General features: G+C 39.0%; 1 protein-coding gene across 8 annotated transcripts in view; it reads left to right on the top strand.

Annotated features, from left to right (window-relative positions):
* LOC141399233 (nucleoside hydrolase) overlaps positions 1–12,982 on the top strand; it is a 28,521-nt gene extending 15,539 nt beyond the window's left edge. For 7 of the 8 annotated variants that reach the window (XM_073977603.1, XM_073977602.1, XM_073977597.1 and 4 more), the window contains exons 2-6: positions 7,094–7,498; positions 8,016–8,195; positions 8,258–8,384; positions 11,951–12,093; positions 12,165–12,982. In XM_073977603.1, the coding sequence (XP_073833704.1) occupies positions 7,304–7,498; positions 8,016–8,195; positions 8,258–8,384; positions 11,951–12,093; positions 12,165–12,605 (1,086 nt within the window). In that variant the 5' untranslated portion in view covers positions 7,094–7,303 and the 3' untranslated portion in view covers positions 12,606–12,982. Of the gene's footprint in view, positions 1–1,844; positions 1,927–7,093; positions 7,499–8,015; positions 8,196–8,257; positions 8,385–11,950; positions 12,094–12,164 lie in introns of those variants that run through there. The other variant, XM_073977605.1, reaches the window with a different exon arrangement.
* Positions 12,983–14,485: the final 1,503 nt, after the last annotated feature.

Raw genomic sequence — 14,485 nt, 5'->3', positions numbered from 1 at the left:
CGATTTTCTACCTATAGCTCGTTCTCCAAAATAGCTCATATTCGGTATTAAGTTTTTGATATAGGTATGAAACATTCCAGCCGAAATGTGCCGGTATAGGTCGACGTCCTTAAATACCCCCATAGGACAGTACCTTCCGATTTACGGTATTTTGAAAGTTGTGGCCTCAATATACAACCGATATGACTGAAATATAGTATTTATATTACCATGGGTGTATACAATATTGCAGAAGAGAATTATCAGTACAAACCCTTTTCTTCAAATAACCCCATAGAAGTGTACTTTCCGATTTTCGGGATGTTAAGGTTGTGTCATCAATATCCTATCGAAACGGATGAAATTTAATATTTAATCTCCGTTGGTGGTATAAAACCAAAAGTTTCCACCTGAAAATGACCCTTATCCCTCCCAATTTTCGGTATTTTGAAAGTTTTAGCCACAATATTCAATGCGAATAACTGAAATTTGGTATTTAGTCTTCGCTGGAGTTACGAAACTTTCCTTCAGAAATTAATCGGTACAGGTTAACGTTTTATACAGCCACCATAGAACGGCGTTCCCGATGTTGTTAACTGTCCAAATCCAGAATATCGAGGTTTAGGTCTAGTCGGTTTTGCCCAATTTTATGTATTTCGCTCAATTCGGAAAATTGTAAATATTGGTCCATGTTTTGGAAAGAACAAAAATGTCGCCCCATATTAACTGTTTTGAAGGGTGTATTTTCAGTTGAGATATATGTACTACTCCTGCAATAAAAGGTAAACAGTACGTGGTGGAGGGTATAAAAAGTTCGGCCCGGCCGAACTTAACGCTTTTCTTACTTGTTAATTTTGTTTTTGTGGTCCCGACAAACCTTTTAGCAAGTACTGGTGACATCCCCGTTACATTTTATCTCATGAACCATGTTCGAAAATTATGCACTTTTGTGAGGGAGTTGTCCCATGTATACATACTTTCTTGGAACTTTCGTTTGGGAGATATTTTACAGTCATCATAAGTGGTTCGGAGACAGGGTTTGTGTACTCAGTCCATTACATTTCTTTATATATTTAACGATCTACCACATGTTCTCCCAGTCGGAGTTACCGCTGGAAAAATATCATTGCCAGAAGTAGCTCCCCAAATGACACCACAAATTTCTGAATACGAAATCTCTAAAAGAAAGCATTACTTTGCTAATCAAGGGATATTTAATAACAAACTGATACAAACAGAAAAATTCGCTAAGGTGCTAAAATTTATTGCCACATATAAGTTATACAAATTGATATCAATTAACTCGCGTGTTGACAATCTACATTCATTTATCTACCAAATTTGATTTTATAACATTAATACAATTTTAACGCAGACATACATATGTACATACTTAGCAGCGATATACTAATTTATCGGATATTATTACCTAATTGATAACGAAATGCATATAAAAATAAATTGGAGTAGTATAGCCAAGTTTAATATTTTTGTATGTGGGAGACGATTAGAATCTTTATTCTCTCACAATTCATAGAATAATCGCAATTTCTTTACGAAATAGAATTAATTTTACGCCAGAGAATTATTCACTTCCAGAGAGGAAATAGAGTACATGTCATAATATTTACATTGCTCATACATTTCCTCGGGAAGTAAAAGATGTTTTGAAATTGAAATACTTTTTATTACTCTTATTACGCGATTATGTTTGGATTTCAAGGTTGTATCATTTGTCAAGTACCGGCGCGCCACACACAAAGTTATCCCATTAGTTCATTTATTGTGCGACTAGATTTTGTTTATTTATTCTAAATAATGCACAAGTAGGTATATAATAAATACGAAAATCACACAGTCGGTTGGAGTAGATTGAATAAGCTCACGTATTTACACAGCTGTATACATAAATATCGGAAGAAAAGCATTTAAATGAAATACATAAATGTAAGCAGCAGGCAGGATTTCGAGCAAATAAATCATGCGTTGATCACATAAATACACTCCGAATCATAATGGAGCAGATAAATGAATGGCAAACCCACATATATCTAGCCTTCATTGATTATACTACTGCTTTCGACAGTGTTTACCGTCAAAAAATTTGGAGTATTCTTAGCTCGCAATACAAAGACTTTAAATGCAGTGTTCTACACAATGGTCGCCTCTCTGAACCGTTCACTCCTATGTCGAGTGTAAGACAAGGCTGCTTACTTTCACCCATCGACAAAGTCCTTACTGACACAATTAATCATAAAAATCGAGGAATTCAGTGGACTTTAACGGATAACCTAGTGGACCTGGACTATGCAGATGACATATGTCTTTTGTCCACAAAACACAGCGATATGCAGTCAAAAATTAACGACTTAGTAACAGAGTCAGCTAAAGCAGGACTTCAGACCAATATAAGTAAAACAAAAGTAATAAACACGAAATCCATTAACCCAACCCCCTTTTTTATTGGAGACGAAGCGATTGAATTCGTGGAGAAATTCTGTTATCTCGGAAGTATAATTGCAATCGAAGGCGGAGCGGAAGCCGACATCGCAAGTAGAATTGGCAAAGCTAACGGAGCTTTCAATCAATTACGATGTATCTGGAACTCCTCAGTTATATCTACGAATACCAGAATAACTATATTCAAGTCGAACGTTCTATCAGTATGCATGTAATGCAACAATAGCATTAAGTTCGAAGCTACAGTCATTTACAAATCGAGGCCTTCGATACATATTAAAAATTTGGTGGCCAAATGTCATAGCCAATTCGGATCTCTACCAAAGGTGCAGTATCGATCCATTAACAACCATCATACAAAGGAGAAAATGGAAGTGGATAGGGCACACGTTGAGGAAAAATAACGAAGAACTATGCCGGCAAGCCCTAGATTGGAATCCCCCAAGGGAGCAGAAAAAAGGAAGACCTAAAAAAAGAAGTCTTATGAAGGAGTTAGAAAGCAGCGGAAAATCATGCAGCGAAATAAAAGCACTAGCAAATGACAGAACATCCTGGAGGTTGTTTGTAGAGGCCCTATGCTCCTCAAGGAGTTAAACGGAAAAGAAGAGACATAAATGCATATGTGAGGAGTGATCCAATTTTTTTCATTTTAGATTTTCGTTTTTAGATTCACCGATTTTCAATTCCGAGTTTAGAAATTCGATAGTCATCGGTTCCAGCAGCCATTTAAAGCTGGGTACACATTGTCAGTGACGTAGGGGATGGAAGATACCAAGCAACGGCCCTGACCGGTTTTAACATGGCAAAGCCCAGGATTTATCTTGGTCCCTCTTTCATCTCAAGTGGACACTGACCTCTCCGTGGTGTCACCTGGGGAATTGCCTTTAACACCCGTTAAAGGTAGTGAGCTAACATGTGCCGCGCGTTCTCCCATAAGAACGTTAAAAACTTGGGTTTGGTCGTCGGGTTAGTAACCCTCCTCTAGAAAAAACAGCATACTATGAAAAAACGAAAGAAAAGAAAAACAACCCCCTCTGAAGTTGACGAACCCCGCAAACGTTTTAAGGACCATGATCTGCGAATCTTCACCTGGAATGTTCGCACTCTTTATAGAGAAGGTGCAGTTTACGCATTTGCAGATGTAATTGAAAAGTACAAGGCCGACATTACTGCCATACAGGAAATACGATGGAACGGGAAAGGCGTCACAACAACACCTAAAGGTGACGCACTGTATTATAGCTGCCATGACGTAAAGCATGAGTTTGGTTGCGGATTTGTAGTTAGTCGGAGACTAAAAAATCTGGTATCTAGCTTCACTCCAGTGAATGAAAGACTTGCTGCAATTCGAATAAAAGCTAAATTCTTCAACAGCAGCTTTATTTGCGCGCATGCTCCCACTGAAGAAAAGGACGAACAGACCAAAGATATATTTTACGAGCGCTTAGAAGAAACATATGACCGTTGCCCTGCCCATGACATTAAAATTATTCTAGGCGATTTTAATGCCAAAATTGGAAAGGAGAATATCTTTGGCCCAACAGTCGGGAAATTCAGCCTCCACAGTGAAACATCTGACAATGGTATGAGGCTGATAGACTTTGCAGCTGCAAAAAACATGGTAGTTAGCAGTACCAGATTTAATCATCTCGATATTCATAAGGGCACCTGGCTGTCTCTAGATCAGAAAACAAGAAATCAAATTGATCATGTTGTGATAGATGGAAGACATTCATCGAGCGTGTTGGATGTACGATCGTTCCGAGGCGCAAACATTGATTCGGACCACAACCTTGTTGCAGCAAAGGTACGCACCCGCTTAAACGTAGCAAACAAAGTACGAACAGACACAACACGAAAGTTAGACATCGGTAAGCTGCAATCACAACAGATAGCCACAGCATATTCCACTCAACTAGCCCAATTGCTTAATCAAAGCACTCCTCATCCCGATAACATATCAGCGCAATGGCAAAACATTGCCCACTCCATGCAAACAGCCGCAAAATCCATACTTGGATACCAGAGGCCTCCACCAAGGAATCCATGGTATGATCAGGAGTGTCGTGCTGCCACCGAAGAGAAAAATGCGGCATATAGGGCTACTTTACAATCCGTAGCAACGCGTAGCGCACGAGAGAGATACAGGGAGAAAAGGAGAGAGGAGAAACGTCTTTTCCGCAGGAGTGTGAAAAAATCGAGATGTACAGGAGCCAGAATGAAGTCCGAAAATTCTACCAAAGAGTCAAGCATCAAACTGATGGCTTTGGTACAGGCGCATCCTCCTGTAGAGACCAGCAAGGTAATTTGGTAACTGATACATATAGTGTACTCAGGATATGGAAAGAACATTTTTCAAAACTTTTGGTATCCAATAGCAGCGAAGACGACGAAGATACCACAGTCCCAATCTCAGAAGATGAATGTATACCGCCCAGCCAAGATGAGGTAAAAACAGCAATCAACCGGCTGAAGAATAATAAAGCAGTAGGAGCCGATGGCTTACCAGCCGAGCTGTTAAAACCGGAGACGACGCGCTGATAATGTGTATGCATCAGCTAGTTAGCACCATCTGGCAGGAAGAACGCGTACCCGACGATTGGAACCTGAGTATAATGTGCCCCGTTCACAAGAAAGGAGATAAGACTGTATGCTCTAACTATAGGGGCATAAGTCTACTCCCTATTGCCTACAAGATCGTGTCAGGTATATTGTGCGAACGACTAAAGCCTATGGTCAACGAGATAATTGGACCATACCAATGCGGCTTTAGACCTGGCAAGTCCACCATTGACCAGATATTTACCCTGCGGCAAATCCTGGAGAAGACCCAAGAGATGCAGATCGACACCTACCACCTTTTTGTCGATTATAAAGCAGCCTTCGACAGCCCGCTGCGTTCAAAGGTATTCCAAGCCATGTCTGAATTTGGTATCCCCGCAAAGCTCATCCGACTTTGCAAAATGACTTTAACTGACACGCGGTCCTCAGTTAAAATAGGAAAGAACCTCTCCGAAGAGTTTGGTACCAAAAGAGGTTTCAGACAGGGAGACAGCCTTTCGTGTGATCTCTTTAACATCCTGCTGGAAAAGGTTATACGAGAGGCAAACGTCAAAAGAAGTGGCACAATCTACACCAATAGCCACAAAATATTTTGTGGTTGCTGGACGGTTGGACAGTTATCGATAATTTCAAAAAATCGACATTCATAACTGACCATGTGTACTGTACTTTAGATCTTTTGCACCAGGTTACAAAGACTACTTGCCCACGAAAAAAATGTATCACTGTAAACAGGACCACAAAGAGAACCATCTGTAAAAATTGCAAAAATAACAAGTAAAAAAGGCTTTGCCGACAGAGATATACCCTCAGCATGTGTGGAGTGAAACACTTTTGGGCGTATGAACCGACAACAAAAAATGGAGTGGATTAAAGATCAAAAATTTGCGGAAATATCGACAGATAGGAATTTTGTACCAAACTTGCCTAAAAAACATAACCTTCGGTAACAATTTCCACAGAATCCTCGAACAGACTCTTAACCCATCTCAGACTCTTTGCCCCTGAAAAAGCTTATACTATCTTATTTTGGGGCAGCAAATGCATGTTGCTTCAACAAAAAACTAATTGATTCGGGAGCAGGTCTCAAAAAGAATTTATCCGAAATGTTGTGTGGGAGTTACCCGAAGGAGTGGACAAATATAGTCCATATTCGAACCTGATCTATGTCTGGAAGATATATTATGATGTACAAAGTATGGACCAAATCGGTCACTCCCTTCATGAGTTATCGTGCGCACAATTTTTCCGAACATTTTTCAACTTTTGTGGGGGAGGTACCAGAAGTAGTGGACCGATATGGCTTTTCTTCGAACTTAAACTAAGTTTAAACAAAATATTACGTAGGCCAAATTTTGGATCAAATCGGCAGATCCGTTCGAGAATTATCTTGCGCTGCAACCAGTACACACGCTGTCGTAGAGGTTTAATGCACCTTTCAGGCTATTTTCTCCGAAAGTATGGGCTTGCCCCTGATGAAACTTGTACCGTCGTTTAAAGGGGAGTGAATACAAGTTGTTACAACAAAAATCAAAGCGATCCGAGAGCAGCTCGTAATCTGAACTTTTCCGAAATTTTGTGTGGGAGGTACCCGAAGGAGTCCATATTGTAACCTTATCTAAGTCTGGTGGAAATTTCACGATGTGCAAAATTTATATAAATATTACGAAGGCCAAATTTTGGACCGAATCGGTTAATCCGTTCGAGAGTTATCGTACGCTCCAGCCAGCAGGACAGACAGACGGACGGATATGGCTAGATCGACTCCAAATTGTCTGAAACACATTTCGTCCAAACATACTTGGGGTCTACAACCATTATTTCGATGAGGCACATGTTCATCGTATCAAAGTGTATATACCCTCTTTAGCCTATAGGCTGAGGGTATAAAAATGAACATTTCAAACTTCTGGGAGGTTGGTACTCGAAGAAGAATTTCCAATCTAACTTGATACAAGATTTACACAAAATATTCTGAAGGGCAAAGTATTGTACGGAGTATATGGTTTCACGAGAAAATATTACACATAATTGTTTATAAACCAGATTTATAAATACATAATCTTTAATGCGTTTCTGTTTTCTTTTTTAGAAATTTCCATGACGCTGATAACAGCAACAAATTATTCCATGACAAAACCAACTATCTGTTGATTGCATTGAAAACTATTCTCCTACCCACCTGTAAAAATAATCCCTCATACCGTTCATATTTGAAAAAAAATCCCACAAATCTGACGTCAACTATCTACCCAAGAGAATATCAAATTTCTTTAGAACAAAAACAACTCAACTCAAAATCATGACAACAAATTATGTGATATTTGACTGTGATGGTGGCAGTGATGACGCCTGGGCCTTGTTGTTGTTGCTGAAAGCTGAAGCCGAGAAACAGCTGGTATTGCTTGGAATAACAGTAAGCGGTAGTGGTAATACAACACTACATAATGCCGCCTACAATATGCTAAGGATACTGAAGGCATGCGGAAGGGATGAGGTGAGTAGTTCAGTTCATTTGTAGGTATTACCTATTTAATCCAAATTTACAAATAGACCAATTTTCCTTGATGCAATTTTAGGGTGTTGATTGTTAAATGATTTCCATGGAAAATTGTCTAATGTAAATCTGGACTTACATTCCGCAATTTTACTTGCTTCAATTGTCTGTTTGTATGAGAGAGATGTGAGATTAAACGAAACTATTTACCTCACAACACCATACCTTACCAACAAACTGAGAATTGTCGTATGTAAACTTGCCCGATCTAAATTGGAACTACAGTCGAAATTGTTCAAAACGACATATCGGTTATAACGACGAAATGCAAAAGTCCCAAATTTCTGCGGCCTTTTATAGCCAACACAAAACGTATAAAGCTTGTAACGAAATATCGGTCAACATATCAACATAACCGGTCCCTTGACCGTATTTATAAGTGATTTCGATTGTAACTCAATTTGTTTTTTTATTAAGACAGAACTGAATTCTTTAATTTTGCTTTTTCCCTATGCAGATTCCCATCTTTTTGGGAGCTTCTGAAGCCTTACTACCACCTTTCGATAAAGAAGTCCGTACCATGTTCCATGGTAAAGATGGTTTCGGTGATGTCTTACCCCAAGATGATGATCTCGATGTTCACGAAATGGTTGAAGGCGAGCATGCAGTGGCTGCCATTCATCAGTTTTGTATAGAGGTGGGTTTTACGTCTTAATATCATTTAAATTTAATGATAACGAATTTTTATTTCATTTTTAGAATCCCAAACAAGTAACGGTAATAGCAGTGGGACCCCTTACAAACATTGCCTTGTGTTACTCCATGTATGGCAGAGATTTTTCGGAAAATATCAAGGAATTGTATATTATGGGTGGTAACCATCAAGGTGGGTAAAGAACGATATGAACATCATACTGAGATTTAGGAGTAAGGATAAGAGTCTTGTTCCTGGAGATTTCTATGATAATCAAGAGATATGGCTTTTCAAACATCGAGAGATCCAATTCAATGAGAGCTTCATCTCCTCAGTCCATGTGATGAACAATGTGAATTGACTTTATGGCTAATACTTACATATTCGAGTGTAAGAATTCAACAATATCAATGAGATATGCATTTAAGCCTGGCATAAATGTTGTCAACAGTGGAATCTGAAGCTATGAACGTACAATTATCCGCGTATGTAATTATGTCAATGCAGAATTCCATGGACGGCTGACCGCCACATATATAGTTGGTGACCAGACGTTTCAAACAAGGGCGGAAGATGGTACTTTTCAGCCTTCTGGGACCCGTGGATAACACGTTGTTTTTGCTACTTCTTCTCTTCGGCCGGTCGTTATCGGGGTGCTCTATAAATTGTCTGTTAAAATATCAATGAGTGCACGCCGATTCATATTGGCTCAATGATATGGGACCTACTTTTTATTGTCGAGTCCGAACGGCGTGTCTTACGACACCACTTGTATAGAAGTTTTTCATGGCTTGAATACTCAAGAAATGTCGCCAGCATTACTGAGGGAGAATTTTGCCACCGTTGAAAATTTGATGTTGCCTGGCCTAGGATTCGAACCCACGACCTTCAGTGTGCAAGGCGGGTGTGCATACCATTGCACCACGGTGGCACCGTACAAGCGTGGATAAATTATTATAAATTATCCACAATCGTGGGTAAATTATTATAAATTATCCACAAGCGTGGATAAATTATTATAAATTATCCACAAGCGTGGATAAATTATTATTAATTTCCCACAAGCGTGGATAAATTATTATAAATTATCCACAAGCGTGGATAAATTAATAGAAATTATCCACAAGCGTGGATAAATTATTATCAATTATCCACATGCGTGGATAAATTATTATGAATTATCCACAAGCGTGGATAAATAATTATAAATTATCCACAAGCGTGGATAAATTATTAGAAATTATCCACAAGCGTGGATAAATTAATAGAAATTATCCACAAGCGTGGATAAATTAATAGAAATTATCCACAAGCGTGAATAAATTATTATGAATTATCCACAAGCGGAGTGGACGTGCTAACCATTGCACAACGGTGGCCCCCCGACAATTAACTGCAACCGGTTCCAATATTGCAGCTCTTCAGATGATCCAGCCACTTGATCGGTTTGTGTTCACGGACAAACTTCTTGCCTTCCAATGTAAGGTCTCTGGCGCCGACAGGGTTCGTACGACGAAGCTCACCGCGCTCAAAGTGTTGCCAAGTCGTGTCATTCGTTAGACCAGGTGACATATCCATTGTGAGTTAGTCCCCTCTCATCATCGGGGGAGCGTCCTTTCAGCTCAGCCAGTGCTATCACTCTCTAGTTATTCTCCAAGATTGAATGTCATAGCTTTTGATGCGCATTTAAATCGCCTACAAGCAGCCAGTTACCGCCTTTCAACAGTGCCCACATGACAGGTGAATAACGCCGGACACAGCTGTTAATATCTCGACCTTTCCACACATGAGCCCTACCCGTTTCCTCCTCCACAACCTCTTCTACCAAGGCGTCTTGCCTGGACAGTAAAGACTTGTCGGATCCGACCGACGCTTTATACCACTTTAAACCCTCGACTGCAAGGTTTGAGCTCCCTACGGTAACTGAGGAAGATGCTTCCTTGGACGGTTGAGATGGGATAATTGTAATATCCACCTCATCGCCAGTCAAAGGGAAGTCTTCCTACTCACACGGAGGGTGACTCCGCTGGCTCAATCTGGGGGACTCAATTTCTTTCAGGAGATCGAGCAATTCCCTGCTCTGTACTTATATGGCGTATCCAATATGCTCCACTGTCGCGGTCGTCATGCTGTGTCGTCCCCGCCCGGGAATAGAATTGTTATTGCACTAGGTACAACGGAGGTCAATGCCGAGGATGTCCCAGAGTTTGGGATTTGTTGTTGTTGTGTTTTTAGTTTAATATCATCCATAGAAAATGAGAGAAGTGAGGGAACTGACGACAATCATGGCATAGCCCTCCTCTACCATGTTTAGGCTCTAATACTCGTTGAAGCGCCCAGGTATCACACGAAGCTCCGTTGTTACATTAACCGTAAACCTTTCGAACACCGATGGGCTCGATGTCGCGTCCCGGTGACCGCGGTGTTACGGGATCTCTTTTTTAGGTAGGAGACCAATAAACTGGAATAACCTTTAGTCGAGCCTAACTCCGCATCCACATCGCTTCAAGATTGTTATCCTCCGGTAGGGGATCATCTTATTCCTTTTTTAACTCCATCCGCACCCAATGATCATGAAGGTCACGAAGATAAGTTTTATCAACGCTGCTAAAGAAAATTGTCGACGACGATCAAGAGGTCAGTAGTGCGATTCTGTAACTCATTTTTTGAGTTACCGACAAATGTCGGTAAAATTAAAATGTTTATAATTTCGGTAATTAACGATATTTTTCGCAAAGTTAGCGACGAATAAAAAGTAGTCGTAAAGTTATACCGATAGCAAGAGTGTTGTCAACTTTGATTTGAACTTTTCATTCATAATTTTACGTTTTAATTTCACCGACTTTTGTCGGTAACTCAAAAAATGAGTTAGAGAATCCCACTACAGGCCTAGTTCTAGGAGGAGGAGCACCAACACTTATGGGAATGACAAACTTTTTTCTCCACTTTTGGTTGGTTTTAATCGGATTTGATTTGACATTAAATTATGGAACTGACGACAATCATGGCATAGCCCTCCTCTACCATGTTTAGGCTCTAATACTCGTTGAAGCGCCCAGGTATCACACGAAGCTCCGTTGTTACATTAACCGTAAACCTTTCGAACACCGATGGGCTCGATGTCCTCTTATCAGTGAGCGAGTGGCAAACCTGCTTATACAGGAAATCCTTCTATGTGACTCCGCTATCCGCCTGGGATCTTAATGTGTAAACAGACAATATTTTAGTCCAATCCACACTGTAATGTCTGGAATTGAGACAGCGGTTAGAGGACCTTATCAAGGAGTTTTAGAGTCTTCAACCCGGTTTAGTAGTCAAACAAAATGACGTACCCTAGACCAACCTCAACCCGTACCTAATAATATTCTCATCATCATCCATCTATAACGCGCATCCTAAAAATGAAATATGTTGAGACTAGACCAGCCATGCACAGATATTTTAGTTAAATTAAGGGGACGATTATGGATAGCAACTCAACTGTAGTAAGAATTTCAATGTAATTGGTTTTTTATCATTAAATTTACTATCGGCAACGCAAATGGAGTTGGGTTGCTATCCATAACCGACCCCTAAGTCTCACCATACACGAGCTGTTACTGTGTATACTCTCTCTGTATTCACCTCTGGACTAGACTCCTTTTAAGCGTTGAATGCTTTGGTTATGAAATGTTGCCCCATTTCTTCTGTAAACCGAAGATTTTTTATTATGAGATGCTTTTTTCTGAAACGAATCTAACCGAGTTTTCTGATTCCAGGTGTTGGTAATTATACACGAGCTGCAGAATTTAATTTTTATTCCGATCCGGAGGCTGCCCACATTGTCTTGACAAGAAGTAAATGTCCCATAACGATACTACCATGGGAACCCTGCATGGATGATAAGTTCTTTATTTGTATTGTAAGTTCAAATCTAAATCGGCCCATACCTTTTAAAAAATTTAATTAATTCTCAAAAATTTTCTTTTCCAGAAATGGCGTTTGGAACATTTTGGCTCCTTGGCTGCCCGAGAAAATCCTGCGGTTGAACTATTAAACTCAATTGAAGCTGCCCAATATCTGAAGCCGGGGTTCAAAGGTTGGAATCCATGTGATGCCATACTCGTTGCTGCATTCCTCTTCAACTCACGTTTTGTACGTAAACAAAGTCTCTGGCACTGCATTGTGGATTTGAGTGGTCACACACGTGGACAAATGGTACTCGATCATTTGCAAGAAGTCGATAAGAATCCTAAAAATGTACGAATTATAGAATTGGTTGAAGCGGAATTCTTTAAAAGTGCCGTAGAATGGGGTACCGGCTTGAGAGAATTTAAATTGAGTTCATTTATGGATGCAGCAGGTGAGGACGAGGAGGCACAGCAGGCGAAGAAAGATGGCGAAATTAAAGTTGAAAATGGCAATGGCAGTTGAGTAGGGTAAACGTTTATATGATTGCATGATATTGACTTCCAAAGCAAGGACAAATGCAGGTCGACCTAATCGACTTGTTACTAATATTGAGTTACAATTGTAAATAATTTAAATGTGTTTGTATTATGTTTTGTTTAATTGTGAAGCATTTAAGATTTACATTAACTGTTAGTTTTAGTTATAATATACACAAATTAAAGTATTATTGAAATGAAAGAAACAATTGAAGAAGTCTTCGAAAATGAGAACGCCAAAAAAGTTCGCATACTATGGAGGTATTTTTGCGATCAATTAAAATATTATGACAACTTTTAAAATTAGCTGTATACAATATTTATACGTATAAATAAACGAACATGACGAAGCATGACAAGCAATACAAATGTGTTATAAATAGAAGCAGAGAGAGGTAAGGAATATCGAAACCTTTATTCCTCTTACCGACAAACTGATGGTCCATGAAAAATATTCTTTAAAAAATCCACGTTTTGTGGTCTGTTGGTGGGTGAAAAATATTCTTTAAAAAATCCACGTTTTGTGGTCTGTTGGTGGGTGAAAAATATTCTTTAAAAAATCCACGTTTTGTGGTCTGTTGGTGGGTGAAAAATATTCTTTAAAAAATCCACGTTTTGTGGTCTGTTGGTGGGTGAAAAATATTCTTTAAAAAATCCACGTTTTGTGGTCTGTTGGTGGGTGAAAAATATTCTTTAAAAAATCCACGTTTTGTGGTCTGTTGGTGGGTGAAAAATATTCTTTAAAAAATCCACGTTTTGTGGTCTGTTGGTGGGTGAAAAATATTCTTTAAAAAATCCACGTTTTGTGGTCTGTTGGTGGGTGAAAAATATTCTTTAAAAAATCCACGTTTTGTGGTCTGTTGGTGGGTGAAAAATATTCTTTAAAAAATCCACGTTTTGTGGTCTGTTGGTGGGTGAAAAATATTCTTTAAAAAATCCACGTTTTGTGGTCTGTTGGTGGGTGAAAAATATTCTTTAAAAAATCCACGTTTTGTGGTCTGTTGGTGGGTGAAAAATATTCTTTAAAAAATCCACGTTTTGTGGTCTGTTGGTGGGTGAAAAATATTCTTTAAAAAATCCACGTTTTGTGGTCTGTTGGTGGGTGAAAAATATTCTTTAAAAAATCCACGTTTTGTGGTCTGTTGGTGGGTGAAAAATATTCTTTAAAAAATCCACGTTTTGTGGTCTGTTGGTGGGTGAAAAATATTCTTTAAAAAATCCACGTTTTGTGGTCTGTTGGTGGGTGAAAAATATTCTTTAAAAAATCCACGTTTTGTGGTCTGTTGGTGGGTGAAAAATATTCTTTAAAAAATCCACGTTTTGTGGTCTGTTGGTGGGTGAAAAATATTCTTTAAAAAATCCACGTTTTGTGGTCTGTTGGTGGGTGAAAAATATTCTTAAAAAAATCCACGTTTTGTGGTCTGTTGGTGGGTGAAAAATATTCTTAAAAAAATCCACGTTTTGTGGTCTGTTGGTGGGTGAAAAATATTCTTTAAAAAATCCACGTTTTGTGGTCTGTTGGTGGGTGAAAAATATTCTTTAAAAAATCCACGTTTTGTGGTCTGTTGGTGGGTGAAAAATATTCTTTAAAAAATCCACGTTTTGTGGTCTGTTGGTGGGTGAAAAATATTCTTTAAAAAATCCACGTTTTGTGGTCTGTTGGTGGGTGAAAAATATTCTTTAAAAAATCCACGTTTTGTGGTCTGTTGGTGGGTGAAAAATATTCTTTAAAAAATCCACGTTTTGTGGTCTGTTGGTGGGTGAAAAATATTCTTTAAAAAATCCACGTTTTGTGGTCTGTTGGTGGGTGAAAAATATTCTTTAAAAAATCCACGTTTTGTGGTCTGTTGGTGGGTGAAAAATATT

The sequence above is a fragment of the Musca autumnalis genome, unplaced genomic scaffold (genome assembly GCF_047663935.1).
Source record: "Musca autumnalis isolate F117 unplaced genomic scaffold, ASM4766393v1 scaffold_3, whole genome shotgun sequence".
Taxonomy (NCBI): domain Eukaryota; kingdom Metazoa; phylum Arthropoda; class Insecta; order Diptera; family Muscidae; genus Musca; species Musca autumnalis.
The sequence above is the reverse complement of the archived record's forward strand: the minus strand, read 5'-3'. Positions and strand labels throughout refer to the sequence as shown.